General features: G+C 46.0%; 1 protein-coding gene and 1 pseudogene across 1 annotated transcript in view; both read right to left on the bottom strand.

The window, feature by feature from the left end:
- Positions 1-18,706, bottom strand: part of Lipc (lipase C, hepatic type) — a 66,843-nt gene extending 48,137 nt beyond the window's left edge. The window contains exon 1 of the mRNA XM_090358319.1: positions 18,580-18,706. Coding sequence (XP_090214445.1) covers positions 18,580-18,664 — 85 coding nt within the window. The 5' untranslated portion in view covers positions 18,665-18,706. The remainder of the gene's footprint in view (positions 1-18,579) is intronic.
- Positions 11,717-11,825, bottom strand: LOC150046416 (U6atac minor spliceosomal RNA; annotated as a pseudogene).
- Positions 18,707-19,049: the final 343 nt, after the last annotated feature.

The raw sequence follows: 19,049 nt of genomic DNA on the forward strand, positions 1-19,049 counted from the left end.
TGGTCAGATCCCCAAGGGAGAGGCAAGAAACGGGACAGGGAAATGGCAGAGATCAATGCTCACCTGCTTTGTCTTGGAACAGGAAAGTGACCTGGAACTACCTCTCTTTTCTGGTAACCTGGCTGACACAAGCTGAATTCAGGGCCTGAAAGAGTCGTGGCTAAGAGTGTGTATGCTATAAGCAGTGGGAAGGCAGCTGAGTGAGTACATCAAAGACAGATGACAACAAAAATGGCCTGGAGGAAGCATGTGACCGAGGGAAGTTACGGAACAGAGTCGTAAGGCTTGGCTTGGTCCAAGGCCCATACTTGCAACAGCAAAAGTTGTGGCTCAGATCTGTAATCCTAGCTGCTGAGGAGGCTGGGATCTGAAATCACAGTTTGAAGGCAGGCCAGGCAGGAAAGTCTAGAAGCTCTGACAAAAGACTGAAAGTGAAGATGTGGCTCAAGTGGTGAAGTGTCAGCCTGGAGCAAAAACACAAAACAAAACGAAACAACTAAGGGACAGTGCTGGGGCTCTGAGTTCAAGTCCTACTACCAGAAAAAGATACTTTGAAGTCCAGTATTGGCGGCACATGCCTATAATCCTAGCTACTGAGGAGGTTGGGATTTGAGGATTGTGGTTCAAAGCCAACCTGGACAGGAAAGTTCCTGAGACTCTTATCTCCAATTAACCACCAGAAAATGGGAAGAGGCAATATGGCTCAAAGTGGTTCAGTGCTAGCTTTGAGCAAAAAGAGCTCAGGAACAGCATCCAGGCCCTGAGTTCAAGCCCCAAGACCAACAATAACAACAAGTTGTTTGGATAAAGCAACCTTTAAAAAAGACTTCATCCAGCTGGTTAACCTATTGGTGGAGCTTGTCCTGGGAGTAGCCAGTTGTTGGACCCAGGAGGAGTTAAGCCTTGGTCTTCCACTCAGAGGACTGAGGTAGCTGACAGGCATCTGCCTTTGACAAAGTTCAAAGTCAAACTCCTGGCTGGGGAACAGAAAGCTGTGCTCGTTCCATTCACCACACTCACTGGCTTCCAGTACAAGACCTTTGCTCTGCCAGTGACTAGCTGGGTAGTTTCCAGAAAGTCAGGGAACTTCCTTGGCCTTTAATTCCTCGTCTGAAGAATCATAAGCTTACTGGGAAGCTGGAAAACAATGGCTCATGGGTCGTATTTGGCACCATGCCCGGTGCTGTGAGTGTCAGGTAAGGTTAGCTGTGAGTGGCATGTGATGACAGAGAGCAGGGCCTAGAAACCTGATGCGAGAGGAACATGGGAACCAGACCTGAGCAAGAGGAGAAGACCAAGAGAAATAAGATGGCAGTGGAGGAGATAGCCAACTGTTGGGCTTCCACATGCCTAGAAGAGAATGGGCAAGGAGGGATGGGGAAGGCAGGAAAGCAGGTGGCTTTGCCTTGTTTAACCTTAACCTCAAGTGAAATCACATAATGAAGGTGGTGGTGGTGGTGGTGGTGGTGGAGAACCTAATGGAGAATCTAGAACTGCTCTCCGGGAAGCCCACAGGTAATATGACCAGAGACTCCTGGAAGGGGCTCACACCCATCATCCCAGCTGCCTGAGAGGAGATCTGAGGTTCACCATGGAAGCCAGCATGAGGAGAGAAGTCTACGAGTCCAACCAACTATTCAGAAAAAGCAGAAAGTGGCGCTATGGCTCAAGTGGTAGAGTGCTGGCCTTGAGCAAAAAGAAGTTTAGGGACAGAGTCAGAGTTCATGCCCTAGGACAGGAACATACATACACACACACACACACACACACACACACACACACACACACACACACGCGTCAGAGACTGAAGCTGGGCCCTCCTTCACTTCTAACATGTGATTTTATATCTTAATCATCCTAAGCGCTGAGAGGTTTGGACGACATTGAAATTGATTTGAATGGGCTTTGGTAGGAATTAAAAGGATTTTGGAGAGGACACAACAGGCCTGTCCCAGACATCCACGTGGACTTGGAGATCAGAAGGTGGGGCACAAGAATGTGCATAAGAGCTCTCAGGGTGTTCTCAGAGGCTCTCTTCCTTAGAAAGGCAGAGGCTGGCTCTTGGGAGGTGGGAGGCAGTGTGCCGCTTGGCCCCCGGCTGCTGTTCTGACCTCAGAGGACCCCATTAGCTTAGGCCAGGGCTTGTGTACCAAGGGGGAAGCCATCTGCCTGCCCCAGGCTTCCAGGCCATGAGTAATTCCATCCTCCCCACCCCAGGGCAAAGGAGCAGGAATCCATTCCACTCCTCCCTTCCTAGGAGCGGGCGGGGAGAGTCCTTCCTGTGGCCTCACAGAAATAACCAGAAGCAGGCAGAGAGAACCGTTTTCTACAGTGTGATGGGGCCACAATGCTTGTGGGGGACAATGCTTGTTTCCCCATACATGTAAAACACTATTTATGTGACTCGGAAATACCAAATACCTGTGTGTATGTCTATGGTCTGTGTGTGTGTGTGTGTGTGTGTGTGTGTGTGTGTGTGTGTGTGTGTGTGTAGGGGCTGGGGTAGATCCCCATCTTGTTTATTTTATTTTCTGTTTCCTCCAGAAGCAGCTGCTTTCCTGAAAACCTGGACCAAGCTGGAGCTTTTCAAGTCTTTCTGACTTGAAATTTGATTTATGTACTTAGCATGAATTCTCTAAAAGGAACTCCAGAAGAGGGGCAAGGCAGGACAGGGTGGGGCAAGTCGGTGGCGGTGGGGGAGAGAGGTCAGAGCTCTAAATGCCTGGTTGAGAGATAGTTTCATTCAAACTTAACAGAGTGCTAAAATATGACATAGTAAATATTGCCCCCAGTCTTCATGAGAACCATCCAAAGCAGAATATTTAAGCAATACACACACACACACACACACATACACATACACACACACACACACACACACACTTCACATTTAGTAAGCAATTTCTTGATAACCCCACTCAGAATTTTATTCTTCCTCCAAGAGGCCTAGCGCAGAATATATAAGCATAATTTTTCTTCAACAATTGTCCTGTCTCTATAGGAATAAAACACCCAAACAGGTGCTTATTTATTTTATTTTTAAAGCTCTCTAGTTACTGAGGCTAGCAAGGAAGCAGGATTTTTTTTGCCATATAATTTCTGTTATTATTCCAACTCATGAAAATGTATTTTTTAATCCTCTAGCTACCTATGTTCTTAGAACAAGTATAAACTGCTTTGTTTTACCCTTGCACTTTAGAAATATAATTGTGTGTGTGTGTGTGTGTGTGTGTGTGTGTGTGTGTGTGTTGGTACTAGGGCTTGAACTTAGGACCTAGGTGCTGTCCCTTAGCTTTTTCACTCAAGGCTAATTAATGCACTACCACTTGAACCACAGCTCTACATGCAGCTATTTGGTGGTGAATTGGAGATAAGAGTTTCATGGACTTACCTGCCTTGGCTGGCTTTGAACAGTGCCCCTCAGATCTCAGCCTCGGAGTAATTAGGATTACAGGTGTGAGACACTCATACCTGGCAGATGATTGTTTTTCAACACTGGAAGAATACTCCTTATTTTATTGTTGTTGTGCCAGTTGTAACTGGGACAATTTGTCTACACAGTAGACAAGTTCACTTACTGTTAACATCTTCTTTCTACCTTTCTTAAAGCTAGACCAGAAAGTCATCAGTCTATAGGGCTTGACACATGTGGCCCACCATCTGTGTTGAGTAAAGTTTTGTTAGGACACAACCATGTTCCTTTGTGTGTCTATTATCTAAATTTGTGTTGAGGAGCTACAACAGAGACTTCACGTCCTATAAAGGGAAAAAAGTCTCCAGCATTGACCCTTTGTAGACAATGTTTGCTGACTCCAGTCTAATCTTGATTTATAGTGTTTACATCCCTACGTGTAAATACAACCACTAAAGCTGTGGCTAAGCTGCCAATGTGTTGTGAATGGACATGGAGTGAGAAAACATCTTCATTGACTGTTTCCAATCCCTAAGACAGTAAGTATACATGAGTATACATAAGAATCAAGAAGTGGGCTTCAAATGGGGCATAGTTGTAGGGTATTTGCTTAGCATGCATGAAGCCCTGGGTTTGTTTCCTCAGTATCACACAAAAAGAAAAAAAAAACCCACAAGTGGCACTGTGGCTGAAGTGGTAGAGCACTAGCCTTGAGCAAAGAAGCTCAGAATCAGTGCCCAGGCCCTGAGTTCAAGCCCCAGGACTGGCAGGAAAAGAAAAATAAAATTAAATAAAAGAGTCAAGGAATAGGAAGCCTCATTATTAAGATTACCTGGAGCTGTTCAGAAATTTCTATCTCTGGAACCTTCCTTGGCCTACTGAGCCTGGAACTTTTGAACCAATGACCTGTGACAAATAAGATCTTCTGGAGTTTGGATGCCTGCCAAAGATGGAGACCCATTAATAGGAATGATTCATCTTCTACCTCAGTTTCCACCCATTACTCCTCCAGCAAGCTCCTTTTGAGTCTCAGTTTGGGCCTAGACAGCAAGCTCCATGCCTTCAGTTTATCATTGCTAAGATGCCAAAGGTCACCCCAGATGGCCACACGGGTGATCCTTGACTGAGGACAGCCTGGCTTCTCCTGTCATTTATTCCCAGAACCTCAGCGCTTTCACCCTGAGCCATGGGAGGGAGGTGGTGGGGGGGGAGGGCTGGGAGACAGAGTGGAGCTCTCACTATCAGACAAAGGAAATAGAATAAAAATATCTCCAAGGGAAGACACACACAGCCAAGATTCATTCTTCCTAGCAACCAGCATGGATTATAAAGCCACATTTATCTTTCAAAGTAAATAGCAATCAGTCTCAAGGAGCAAGGAGACATTCAAATAATGGCTAACATGTGTTGATATTGACAGCAACCCATAAATCTCAATTTCTTTGGGAGAGAATGTTGGGTGGCTTTTTTGTTGTTGTTGTTCCAAGGAATTGGACAAGAAAGGAAAGGAATGGAAACCTCTCCTCTGTGGATCTGCGGTGAGCTTCCTCGAAAATAGAACCCAGGGGCCATGCAGCTGAACACTAATCGATGGCCACTATCTTGTTTCCTAATCCACCATCTATTCAGACAAGGAGCTTGACAGCTGAGACACAGAGGAGCTGAGCCAGGGTTCGGGGAGAAGAGCTTTTGAGAAGGAGCCCTGGGGAGGGGGGTAGCCCCTCACCCACCCCTGCACAATGAATTGTCCTTTCTCCCCTGAGCTTTAACATCACTGCTGCTTTTGCACAAATCTACCAAGCACTTCCCATCAGCCACATCCTCTTCTGAGATCTCTTTCTAGAGTTTTCTCACCAGGCCTTGGCTAGTCTCCAAGTCAGGCCTTTGTCCACCAAGGGAGACAAGAGGCTTTTTGCCCTGTTCCCTCATTTGCCTATTCCCTGATTCCTTTTTTCCACTCATCCCCTGTTCTGCCCTTTGATTAAGGCAAACATTTATTTTGTCTTTGCCACAGACACTGCTGTTCAGTTTGTTTTGAGTGAAAAAGCTTAGAGACAGTGCCCAAGGCCTGAATTCAAGCCCCACAACTGACAAAGAAAAGAAAAGAAGGGATGGAGGGAAGGAGGAGGGGAAGGAAGGAAAGAAGGAAGAAAAGAAGAAAGAGAGAAAGATGGTTTAGTGCATGCTTCCTGCCAGCTTGCTGAGCAAATGAGGGGCTCTGTGATGTGCTTGGGAACTCTGATGCTCAAAGTGTGGCATCACCTGGCCATATCTTAGACATACGGGATAATAGAACCCACTCCAGATCTCTTGAAACATGCATTTTCTAGAACTCTCCAGGTGGTTCACGAATGCATTAAAGTTTGAGAAGCTCTGCTCAGAAAACAGCATTGGAAGCCCAGGGAAGCTTTAAATTCCCCATTAAGCTAATAAAGCATCATGGGGAATGCATTCAGAAAAAAGGCACAATAGAGGCACATCACACCCCTCCCCCCCCACACACACAGGATGTGCTTTCCTGGTGCCATGGAAACCCAAAGGACCTGGGATCACTTCTGGAAGATTCATAGTGGGCACACAGCCAGCTTTTCTCAGGTACCCTGTATGCATTTTGCAGAGAGAGATAGAGAGACAGAGACAGGGACAGAGACAGAGACAGGCACAGGGACAGGGTTAACATCGCAGGGCTGTCATAAACACTCGGCAAGACCTCAGCAACTTCGCAATTGATTCTGCAAAGGAAACTAGGTCCAGACCTATGCTGGCACTCCTGTATTTTTGGAATGCTTATTCTGATTTCTGCCTCAGCTTTTTTGCTCAAGGCTGACACTCTACCACTTTGAGCCATAGCTCCACCTCTGGTTTCCTGGTGGGAGATAAGCGTCTCAAGGACTTTTGTGCATGGGCTGCCTTTGAACTGTGATCCTCAGATCTCAGCCTCCTGAGTAGCTAGGATTACAGGTGAAAACCAAACAATGCCCGCACTTGTGCTTCCTTTAAAAATTTAATTTTAATGGTATTGATGTTTGAACTCAGGGCTATGTGCTGGCTAGGCAGGTACTTTACCACTTAAACCACATCCCCAGCTCTTTTTTTTTTTTGCCAGTCCTGGGCTTGAGCTCAGGGCCTGAGCACTGTCCTTGGACTTTCTCAAGGCTAGAGCTCTACCACTTGAGCCTCAGCACCATTTCTGGCTTTTTTCTATGTATGTGGTACCGAGGAATCGAACCTGCGTCTTCGTGCATGCTAGATAAGCACTCTACCACCAGGCCAAACTCCTAGCCCCCCCCAGCTCTTCTTTTAAAAACTATTTGTTTGAGGTTTTTTTTTTCAATTAAAGTTTCATCATTTTGCCTAGGATTGATTTTGGACTAAGATCCTCCTATCTATAATTTTCTGAGTGAGATCACTTCCGTGATTCCATACCCAGTTTGTTGATTAAAATGAAGTCTCACTTTTTGCCAGGGCCAGCCTTGAACTTGTGTGTGTCCTTCTGATCTCCACACAAACATGGCTTTCATGGCCAGTCATGAGAGGTTGCAGAATGTTTCATTGTCTTATCTCCCTGGGACAGCCTAATGGGGTCTTGATTACTCACATCATAGAGAATGACTAACCAATGGCTAGACCATGAGTAATTTGCCCAAGGCCACTTCTCACTATAGTGATGTTACTGGAACTTAGATTCAGCTTTTAAGACACACAGCTACCTGTCTTTTGATCCCCAAGGTCTTTCTCAGGACTCTAGATGATGATGATGATGATGATGATGATGATGATGATGATGATGATGATGTCAGTTATGGGGCTTGAACTCAGGTCCTGAGTTCAAGCGTGCTGTCCCTGAGCTACCACCTTACCCTTGAGCGAAGCCCTACTTCCCATTTTCTAGAGGTTAATTGGAGGTAAGAGTCTCATGGACTTTCCTGCCTGGGTTGGCTTTGAACCACAATCCTCAGATCTCGGCCTCCTGAGTAGCTAGGATTACCAATGCCTATCTTGGATTGCACATTATATTTCCACCTAGGTAGGAGTCCCTGGCAGACACAGGTTCCCAGAGCTTAGAGTCTGCCATCCTAGTCCTGGTTCTGCCCTTAAACACCAGCCATCCCTACACCTTCCTTTGGGGCTGGCTCAGCAGGGGTGGACGGAGGGGAGTTAGGCTGGGGACAGCTGGCCTTGGGCCATTTGTCCATGGTGGAGATTGAGTGAGCCTAGGTAACAGCTTGGCTGGACACAGAATACAAGCCTGTGTGTGGGAAAGGCCTCTTAAAGCACAGGTGACTTGCTTTAAGTTTATGCTGTGTAACACTCTGGAAAGATGCAGGGGTGAGGAGGGGGAGAGAAGGGGTTTATCCCATATCTATCATCAAAGTAGTAACTTCTTGGGTTCCAGACATTTTGGGCTGGGGCTGCTGTCAGGGGCCAATGTCCCTCCACCACTCAGCATCCAGCTGACCTCTGTGAGCTTCAGCTGACCCTTGCTTCCTACATGACCCCCCCACCAGGCCCCTGTTTGGACCAGGGGCACACTGCACCCTCATTCTGATGTTGTGCCTATATACAAGTCTGAAGCCCTCCAAGGAGCAGCAGAGGGTTTGCAGAGTTCACAGTGCATAGTCTTCCCCATGTCTCCTCTGGGACCTGGGACAGAGCAGTGGATGGCTGGGTGCTGGTGGCTCATGCCTGTAATTCTAGCTTACTCAGGACGCTGAGATCTGAGGATCATGGTTGGAAGCCAGCTCGGGGAAGGAAAGTCCCTGAACCACAAATGAACCACCAAAACAGCCAGAAGTGTTGCCGTGGCTCTAGGTGCTAGAGCACTAGCCTTGAGTTTGAAAAAGCTCAGGGACAGTGCCCGGCCCCTTAACACAGTGTGCACATGTGTGTGCAGACACACACACACACACACGGCTGAAAGGCCATGTTGAGTTCTGTTCCTTTTCCCTGTTACCTTGGTCATCTATTCTCACCTAGGGGTGGGTTGGGCCCTGGATCCCCTCCCCACCGTTCTTTCCTGAGTCCCTTCTTGGAGTTCTTGCTTCAGGGCTCCCCTTCCTGACTGCTAGATCCGTCAATCGCCAGAAAGACAGCTCCGCTGGAGGAGGGGAAGGTGGTGGCTGAAGCAGCACACGGCCGCAGGAAAGATTCCAAGACCTGCCTACCTCACAGGCAGGAAGCACGTATTCACTAAAAAGAAATCTCTCAGGTGTTCTGTGGGTTCATACGAAGCCACGGGGAAGCCAAGAGGGTTCCTCTCGGCTTATAGAATATCCAGTCCTGAATTGGGCACTGGTGGCCTGTCCTCCTAGCTGCTCAGGAAGTTGAGATTCTGAGGCTTACAGTGTAAAGCCAGTCTGGGCAGGGAAAAAAAAAAAAACAGTCTTCAAGAGTCTTATTTTCAAAATAACCAGCAAAAAGCAGGAATTAGGACATGTGGTTTGGGTGGGAGAACACCCACTAAGTAAGCAAACTAAGCAAGAAGGAAGCCCTGAATTCAAACCATGGAAACGCAAAACAGCACAAGAGACAATCAAGAACTTGAAGGATACTTGGGTTGAAGGAACTGTAAAATGTGCAGGTTTGACATTGCATGGTTGCTCATTCTTTGAGGAATGGCTTGGCAATTATACCTCTCTTTCTGGCTTGACTTTGGCTCAATAATGAAGGCCATGATGGAGCCTGCAATGACAGGGAAACTAGGACTTTGTCCCTCGTAGTCGGTTAAGGTGAGCACAAACATTTAGTTAGAAATAAACTTGGTCAGGCTAGGTGCTGGTGGCTCACAGCTGTAATCCTAGCTACTCAGGAGGCTGAGATCTAAGGAACACAGTTAGAAGCCAGCCCAGGTAGGAAAGTCCGTGAGACATTGATCTCCAAGAAACCACCAGAAAACCAGAAGTGGTGCTGTGGCTCGAAGTGGTAGAATGCAAGCCTTGAGCTGAAGAACTCAGGGACAGTGCCCAGGCCCAGAGTTCCAGCCCCACAACCAACAGGAAAAGAAAAAAAAAGTTGCCAGGCCCAAAGAGGCTCAGATGTCTCAAGCCTGGGCACCGATGTAGACAATGGAACCCTTCTGAAAGTATGTTACTCAAGTGAGCTGTGGGAAGGGTAATTTGTATCCCTGAACATCAGATAAAGGAGAAACCCGGGGACTGGGGCAGGCTTCTCCTGTTCTGTCATCCTGTAGACAAGTCTACCCTTAAGCAGAACCAGAGACAAGGCTTCCCTGACATGGGTAGGTTTCGAGGCTCACAGATCTGGCTGTGAATTTTGGGGTGGCGTCACTAGCTGAGTGATTTAAGGTAAGTGGCTTTATTACTCTGAGCTACAATGTCCCCATCTATAAACCAGCCCTAATAATACCTATCTTCTAGGGTGAACTCATGGATTAAAGTGAAATAAATAGACCCAGCTCTTGGAACATTTGAAAGTTCCTAAAAATAGTAGCTGTTATTCTGTACATTTCAATTACTCTATTACAGCCAAGTGAGGGTTTCCTTCCTTTCTCTGTGGGTATGCCAACCCTGGGGCTTGAACTCAGGGCCTAGGCTTTGTTTCTTGTTTCTAAGCTTTATTTTGCTCAAGGTTAGCATTCTACCACTTGAGTAACAGCTCCATTTCTGGCTGTGTGTGTGTGTGTGTGTGTGTGTGTGTGTGTGAGTATAGGTTTATTTGGAGGTAAAAGTCTCAGGAAGTTTCCTTCCCAGGGTCGGCTCTGATCCACATTCCTCAGATCTCAGCTTCCTGCATAGCCAAGATTATAGGTGTGAGCTAACAAGGGCCAGCCAATTTTTTATTTTCACTGTCAGCAATTGACCAAATACTGCTATGTGTCTGCCCCAGACAGACATTTGCTGGCTTGGATTGAGTTTACCATGAATCTGGAAATCAAAATCCACCAGGCAGTTAAGTCACTTGGGTTTCAGTTTTGGTACCAGGATTTTTATCTCAAATGGGCAAAATTTCCCAGGAGCTGATAACTCATGCCTGCAATTCTAGCTACTCAGGAGGCTGAGATCTGTGGACTGAAGTCCAAAGCCAGTCCAGAAAGCCAAATCCTAGAAATTCTTATTTCTAATTAACCAGCAAAAAGTCAGAAGTAGAGATGTGGGTCAAGTGGTAACGCACCAGCCTTGATCGAAAAAGCCAAGTGAGAGTGCAAAGTCCATGTGTTCAAGCCCCAAGAGTGGCATGAAATATGGGTAGAACTCTACTTCTCTATTTCGCCAATGCTTCAGGTTTATCACTCCATTAGGTGATGGAGCATTTCTAAATGGTTCTCTTTTCAGAATCCAAAGAAGGGATTTCAAGATGGAAGATTGGACTCCCTATGACTTACGTACAGAGCAGAAATGAATACCACAACTCCAGAGAGAGCCAACCAAGGCTGGGCCCTTCCTTGGAGGAAGGGTTATATTTGGAAGTTTACAGGGCTGGTGAGTGGAAAATTTTCTGATTGCTACGCCCCATCCTGAGTTTTCATGTTCCTACCACCTGTCTCTAGTAGAGAGTGGCCAGGGTTTTAGTCAGACTTAGAGATAAGGCTCTCAACCCAGCCAGAAAAGGCGGTCAGCAAACAATCTCTCCCCCTGTGAATCAGCCAAGGGGCCAACGTGGCTTCTGGGGTAACAGCCATGCTCCCTCAGATGGCTTTCCATGCCGTTTCCTCTGATCATTCCTTTTGCATGACCGCCTCAAACCCTTCCTACTGTGCCACACTAAAACCTCCTGGAGTCCCACTTTCACTTTTTGTTTTCAAGTGTTCCAGTCAAGGCTGGTTATGGTCTTCTGTTAAGACCCAATTCAAATATTCTTTCTTGTATAACTCCTCCTTAACTGCTGACTGCTGTTTGCTTCTACATTCTTGTTATGTTCTATGCATAATGTTGTTTATATATATCATGTTCTATTGGATTTCTGTTGTGTCAACTTTATCACACACACACACACACACACACACACACACACACACACACACACACACACACCCCTGCAGGGGGCTGGAGTTTCTATTGGGTGGAAGGTCCTTGTTGAATGGAACTGTGTTTTTGTGTTGACAATAGGCCAGGCACACAGTGGGTAATGAAAGAATGCTGACATTTTCTGCTGTTGATCTTGTTCGATTTCAGTATAAAGCAGTGATGTTTTTTCTGGAAACTTTTCCTAGTCACAGAAAGGCCAGTCCTTGTCATCTGAGAACAAATTGGCCCTACCCAGCTCTGTAATGCCCAGCTCAGGGGAAAAGAATGTTCTTGATCATATTTTCAGGGCTGCCAGAGTGGTATTTCAGAGTGGACAGTTAATTAGCTAAGTGCAATGGCTAGTTTTTCTGCCCATTCTAAGCGCATCTCAGCTTGAGAACCTTTTCTTGTCAAGGGGAGTGCCGACCTTCTCTCCTTTCTTACAACACAAGAGGATCTTTTCTTTGAGACACTCTTTTTTATTTATTTTTTTCAACACGATGCTGTTGTACTTTGGAGGAGAATACTCTTGGGTTAAAACAATATTATGCGGAGCCAGGCTCCAGTAACTCATGCCTATAATCATCGCTGCTCTCAGGAGACTGAGATCTGAGGATTGTGGTTGGAAGCCAGCCTAGGCAGGAAGTCTATGAGACTCATCTTCAATTAACCAGCAAAAAGCTAGAAATAGAGCTGTGACCATCACACACACACACACACACACACACACACACACACACACACACACACCCCTAGAAGCAGTAGATGTTGACTCCCAGCCCTTCTCTCCAGAGTTAGAAATGAGGCAGACTGTCCATTGCATTAAACGTGAAATACAGTCAGGCACGGTGGCTCATGCCTGTAATCTTAGCTATTCAGGAGGCTGAGATCTGAGGATCTTGGTTCAAAACCAGCCCAGGCACTACAAAGCTGTGAGACTCTCGTGTCCAATTAATCACTAGAAAACGGGAAGTGGGACTGTGGCTCAAGAGTAGGGTGGTAGCCTTGAGCTGAAGAGTTTAGGGATAGTGCCCAGGCCCAGAGTTCAAGCCTCATAATCCCTGCTCCCCCCCTCCAAAATGAACTACATAACTTGAGGGTAGGGATGGGAGAGGGGAGATGAGGAGGACATAGGAAGAGTGATAGTGACTAAGAAGTATAGTACTCATACCTGACTCATGGAACGATAAAGCTTTTGTACAACTACGTCATCATCATCATCATCATCATCATCATCATCATCATGAAAGGAAAGAAGGAATGGAGGGAGAATAGGGAGGGGAAGAGAAGGGAAGGGAAGCAAGCAGGTTTGTTCAAGGATCAAATGGCTTCTGTGAGAAGTGCTCCAGCCTAGGAATGAGGAGATCTGCGTTTAAGCCTTGTGTCTCTCATAAATCATATTGTTTGTTTGTTCTACTGGTCCTCGGTGGTCCCTAGCCCAGCCACACTCTTAACACTTGTGATACACAACAATTTGTAGATCTACCCCAGGCCCATTGAGGTACCAACTCTGCAGGTGAGTCTCAGAAATCTTATTTTAGCAAATGATGTGCACTTAAACTATAGAACCCTTCATCTTGAAGTAAACTTATTTTTAAACAGTTAACAATAGGTTCATAGCAGATAGATGCAGTGCAAAAACATGACATAGAATTGGGAACAGACAACATGCAGATGTAAGTTTAGCTGAAGATCTTTTCTGTACATTTTTTCTCTCTGTACCTTTTCACACATTTGTGATAAGACACGTGCACTGTTATCTTCTTACATAATGTTGGGACGAATATAATGCTGAGTGAGGTCACCCCCTTATTTTCAAATGGCTGTGCATCTCCTCATTGGATCCCATAGGCCCTGAATGTCAACCCCAGATAGGGAGGTGAAAGATGGAAGTCTGCGCTTCTACCACTTGGAGTTTCTTCCAACATATCCTGCTCACCCTCCAGCCCAAACTCCACTGAGGGAGGCGGGGAGTCAAAACTATCAGGAAAACAAAGTTCAACACAGAGAAGAAAGAGAGACCAACCTCTAGGTTTCCTGTCATCCAGAAACTCAAGGTTCTCCCAAGCCTGAAGCCCTCTCCGTGGAAGAAAGCAAAGAGGCCACTTCGCTCCCTAGTGGTCATATCTAAGAACTGCATCTTTTCTAGAGCCGCCAAGCAAGCACTGAGGTCCTCAAAATGTGTCAAAGGCCGGAATTTTTCTCTCCTTCCCCCCAAGCTCAGAGGCTGTGTGTGAACCCTAATACAGGTCCTTTCAGGACTAAATTCTGTCCCGTTGTCTGGTTCTCCCACAGAGGCTGAAGTCTAACTGTGGCTCCTACCAGCCCTTAGCCAGGCAAGGAGCAGAGGGAAGGTCAGATGTCCTTCCCTAGCTGTGGGCAGTCATGTTCTCTGGTGGGCTGGATTCCAGTTCTCAACAAAGAAGATCCCACCATGACACAGACACCCTCGACACTCTCCTTGGAACTTGTTCCAAGCCAACTCCCTAAGCTGGGAGAAAAATAAGGTTACGTATGTTGGGGGCGTAGGTCAGAGCTGCTCACTTCACCCTGGATGGTGTTACTGGAATTTTTTTTTTTTGCTCAGGCCAGCTCCTCTCTGGCCTCCCTCCTTGCTGAGCAGCCTGTGAGCCCCTGGCCTGCCACCACTGTGGCACTGAAGCAGCTGGTGTGGAAATAGGGCACCGGGAGGGGAGGGAGTGAAGATTGAGATACACTGTATGCCAGGCTTGCTTTTGGCTGGGGCTCCCACTTGGCGAAGTGGGTTGTCAGGTCAGTTTTCAGGCCCTTGTGCCTTCCACCATCGGCTCTACAGACTCTCTTTGTACCAATGGTTTATTTAATTCTGGGCCCAGAATGAAAAAATGTGATCAAAGTTTGGGGTGGGAGGGGGTGTCGCTGTGATGTGCAGGCAAGTTGGGAGGCAGAGACCTGTCCTCTGACCTTCTCTCTAGGGTAACCAACCCCACATACACACTTAGGGAGCTCCAGGTTCATCAGGTATGGCTAGGAAATCTGGCAGAGTGAAGAGTATTTGATTTGAACCTGGGGGGCTGGTTGGCTGCTGTCTTGGATCTAGGTACACTTCTGGATGGTGACTTCCTTCCTTGGACCTTGTCGTGAATATTAGTCATGAATGATGTTCCTTGTGGTGAGGGAGCCCTGAGAGGAATTAGCAGGACCCCCCCCACACACACACACCTGCACGCTACAGACAAACACAGGCACTAATCTGTGTCTGGCTGAGCCTGTGAGCTTGGGTACAGGAGGCAAGTGAATGACCAGGGCAAGACCTCTTGTCCCATGGCTTTCTTGGTACAAGCAAAGCCACAATGACTCTAACTTTTCTCTTTTTTGCAGTGCTAGGGATGAAACCCAGCTGGTAGAAGCACTCTACCACAGAACCACATCCCCAGAACCAGGATGAAATTGAATTGTGGTGAGTGAGGGCCTTTTATTTCTTCTCTTGCGCAATTACAACCCCTTCCCCGCCCTCCATGGCCCCCAAAACTCCTTTTGTATCTTTAATATACTGTGAGTGTGTGCAGGCGCAAGTGTGTGTGTGTGTGTGTGTGTGTGTGTGTGTGTGTGTCTGTGTGTCTGTGTGTCTGTGTGTGTTCTGTGTGTGTTCTGTGTGTGTGTCTGTCTGTCTGTCTGTCTGTGTGTGTGTGCTGGTACTGGGGCTTGAAGTCAAGGCCTGGACACTGTCCCTTGGCTTTTTCACTCAAGGCTGGTGCTCTACTACTTGAGATAAGAGTCACCAGCGACAATTCCAAACTACTGCTTTTCAATCTTATTAGTGGCAATTTATTTCCTAGTGGACTTACTAGTGTAATAGTGTAGGTGGTATCTACTTGTTCTAGACACACCAATGTTTCGCCTCCTCCTCACCCAATGGCTGGATGATTCATCAGGTCAGTGTCTTTTTGGAAAAATGACTACTGTCTGCCCTGAAAACTGTCAAGAAGAGGACCTTTGTCCTCTAGAGAGAGTTTAAATACAATATTAGAACTGAACGTTTTTCTGCCTTCCATTGTCTCAATTCTGATAAATATCAGGATTTATGAATGCTCCTACTAGCCAAAATAGCTTTGGGTCTAAGCTCTAGACAGTTCCTGTGGTTACTTCAGTAGAGTATTATTAATATATATATGTAATATTCAGATTATCATGTTTTTACTAGTTATTGTTTAATACACATCATATTCTATGTTGGCATTAATTTAAACAACCACCCTCTGCCAAACTGGCCACCAGTAGTTTACACCTGTAATCTTATTCAGGGGGTTGAGATCTGAGGATCATGGTTCAAAGCCAGCCCACAAAGAAAAGCCTTTGTAACTGTTAGCTCCATTAAACCAGCAAAAATCTGCAACTGGGGCTGTAGCTCAAGTAGTAGGGTGCCAGCCTTGAGTCAAACAAACCAAGCAAGAGCACATGGCCCTAAATCTGAGCTCAAGTACCAGTAAGAGCACACACACACACACACACACACACACACACACACACACACAGGAAAAGGGATCTGTTCTTCCTGGTGTTTGATGAGTGACTCTTAGAGCTTGCTACATAGTGAGCAGCATTCGCACCCTCCATGTTATTTGGGTCAAGGGCTCATTGTTAGGGAGGTTCTCCTGGAACTTCTAGGAGACTTGCCAGCAGTCCTGGTCCCGTACCCACTGCATATCAGAGGAAATCACTTGATTTTGGCATCACAACCAAAACCACATTCTGTGCCTTCTCCATCTGCACACAGGAGGGGCTTTGGGGAAAGATTCATCAATGTTCTCTTTGCAAGAAGAGGAAATGGCTTCCTGCCTGAGGAACCTGATTCTAGTCACAGCCACTTCCTTCTCCTTCTGGATGAGTGAAAACCCAGGGAAACGGCAAGACAGGGAGATCTTTTGAGAAAAATCAACACATTCTCAGATTCTTGGAGGAGGCCATTTTCCCCCTTCAAGGTCTACCTCGGCACGGCTAGCTTTGCAAACAGTGCGGGCTGATCTATAGCACAGTAACAAAGTATGGTGCTTTCCCCCAGCGGCCTGCTCTGGAAATGACAGTGAACGCACTGACCACTGAATGAAACAGTCTGATTGACTCTCAGAACCGCAAGGCTCAGTGAAAGAAACTTAGCGTTTTTTGGTTAACATACAGAGGTATGTAGGTTAAGGATCGAAGAGGTTTTGGGGGCTTTCTGAAAATCCTTGGAGGACTTCAAGGCTCTTTTCTAGATCAATGTCATATGTCAGTAAAAGCAAACAAACAGCCAGGTGGCAGTGGCTCACCCCTGAAATCTCACTTACTACTTAGGAGGCTTCCATCTGATCTGGAGGATCAAGGTTCAAAGCCAACCTGGGCAGAGAAGTCTATGAGACTCCATCGCCAACCAACAGGCAAAAACTTGTTTAGAAGTGTGACTCAAATGGTAGAATACCTGACTGGTGAGTAATTGAGACGAGCAAGTGGGAGGCCCTGAGTTCAGACACTGATAAAAGAAAAAAAAAAAGCTAACCAGAACGTTTCTAATGCAGGAAAGACCATTTAGCTAAACCACTGAATCCAAGTATTAAAAATCACCAGCAATTTACTTCCATGGTGCTAAATTATTATGAAATAGTCATTCAGGGGTATACTCTTAAAACTGAGATGATGAATGCAAAAAAAATCCTAATTATTTGGTTCATAAAATGCTTAGTGAAGAGGGAGAGGTAATAATACCACTAAAAAGATAGTATAGAAAATAACACCTAAGAGAAAGGGAATAACCATTTTTTTTAAATGGGAAAAGCATTTCTGGAATTTTTTCAGATACATTTTCCATTAATAAATTCCCCATTCTCAAGGAATTTGGAATCCCCTTTAAGCTTCATCTTTGAGGAAAGTAAAACAAATCTAAACTTTTTATCATAGTGTCATTCATTCCTGATTATAGCCATCTCATAAGCAAATGCCCACTCTCTTTAAGTTTGATTTTTTTGTTGCCAGTCCTGGGCCTTGAACTCTGGGCCTGAGCACTGTCTTTGGGCTCTCTCAAGGCTAGAGCTCTACCATTGAAGCCACAGTACCATTTCCGGCTTTTTTCTATGTATGTGGGACCGAGGAATTGAACCCGGGTCTTTGTGCATGTTAGGCAAGCACTAGGCCAAACTCCCCGCCCCTAAGTTTGATATTTTTAAAGTGTGTGTGTGTGTGTGTGTGTGTGTGTGTGTGTGTGTGTGTGTGTGTGCCAGGCTTAGAGCTTGAATTCAGGGCCTGGTCACTGTCCCCTTAACTTCTTTTGAACCACAGCTCAAAATTTTGGTCAACCTTTTTCAGTTAACTTCATGTCAATCCTTTATTGATGAAAGGCATTATTCATCCAAGAACCTAAATTCTACTTTCTTATTCTGCCATTCAGATCCATCTTTAGCCATCTTTAGTCTAGTTTATGAAATTACAGACAAAATAGGCAGACTACTGTTTGATTCTTCAGTCTCAGAGCAAGTGTTTGGCAACACAGTAAAGACCCAAAAACATATGCTAAGCTGGGCATCAGTGTCCTACCTGTAATCCTAGTTACTCAGGAGGCTAAAATCTAGGATCACAGTTTGCTGAAATCTGAGGATCACAGTTCAAAGCCAGCCCAGGCAGAGAAGTCTATGAGACCCTTATCTCCAATCAACTACTCAGAAGAAGCCATAAGTGACACTGTGGCTCAAGTAGTAGAGCCCAAACCTTGAGCACAAAGAGGCTCAGGGACATAGCCCCAGGACCTGAGTGCAAGCCCCAGGATTGGAAAACAAAACATCATACAATAATAGTCCAACCCAGTTAGAAACAGGACTCATGAATTTCTCTTTCCTTGAAGAGAGCCAAGCAAGCCGACAACCCACCAATGCACACATGTTGAGCTCCCTGCTAGCGATCATTAGATGCCAGAGTACCACTAAGGTAGATCCCCAACCTATCACATCATTCCTTGCTGAAGAAGTCTTGGCACGATTGCTCTCCCAAATCAGACCTGTAAGAGACATCAGTCATGTCTGCACCCATTCCCGTTTACAAAGTGCTACGTGTCCCCTGTGAGCCGCGATTTGCTTCTAGAATCTTGAGGTTTGCTCTAAAGGAAGTTCAGGCCACCCCCACCCCCACCCCCACCCCCGGCAGTGATCCATAGAACCCACATATAAATCTCTTCTTGGAGAAAAGATGGGCTCTTACCTGATGCCAGGATCTGACCATGCACTCTTGATTGAATAAAGATGCATATAGCCAAGACAATGACGGCTCGTAGAGGACTTCCCATTTCTCCTGTCTCATGCAGGATCCCAAGTTCTCTCGCTGATTTCTGGAGCCCAGAAGACCAGAATTCCTATTGATACTTTGTCAGGGAAGGGTGCCCATTAATTATTAACCTTTTCAACATGTTATCTCCTGTTTGGAGACTTTCTTTGCATCTCCCAGGGCCAAATCTAACTATATCTAATACCTTAAGTATTGGATGAAAAGTGATTCCCTTAATTTTTTTATTTTTTATTTTTTGCCAGTTCTGGCTCAGGGCCTGAGCACTGTCCTTGGACTTTCTCAAGGCTAGAGCTCTACCACTTGAGCCTAAGCACCACTTCCGGCTTATGATATGTGGCACCAAGGAATCAAACCCGGTCTTAGTGCATGCTAGGCAAACACTCTAC

Source organism: Megascapheus bottae, chromosome 25 (assembly GCF_031878675.1).
Source record: "Megascapheus bottae isolate mThoBot1 chromosome 25, mThoBot2.hap1, whole genome shotgun sequence".
NCBI lineage: Eukaryota > Metazoa > Chordata > Mammalia > Rodentia > Geomyidae > Megascapheus > Megascapheus bottae.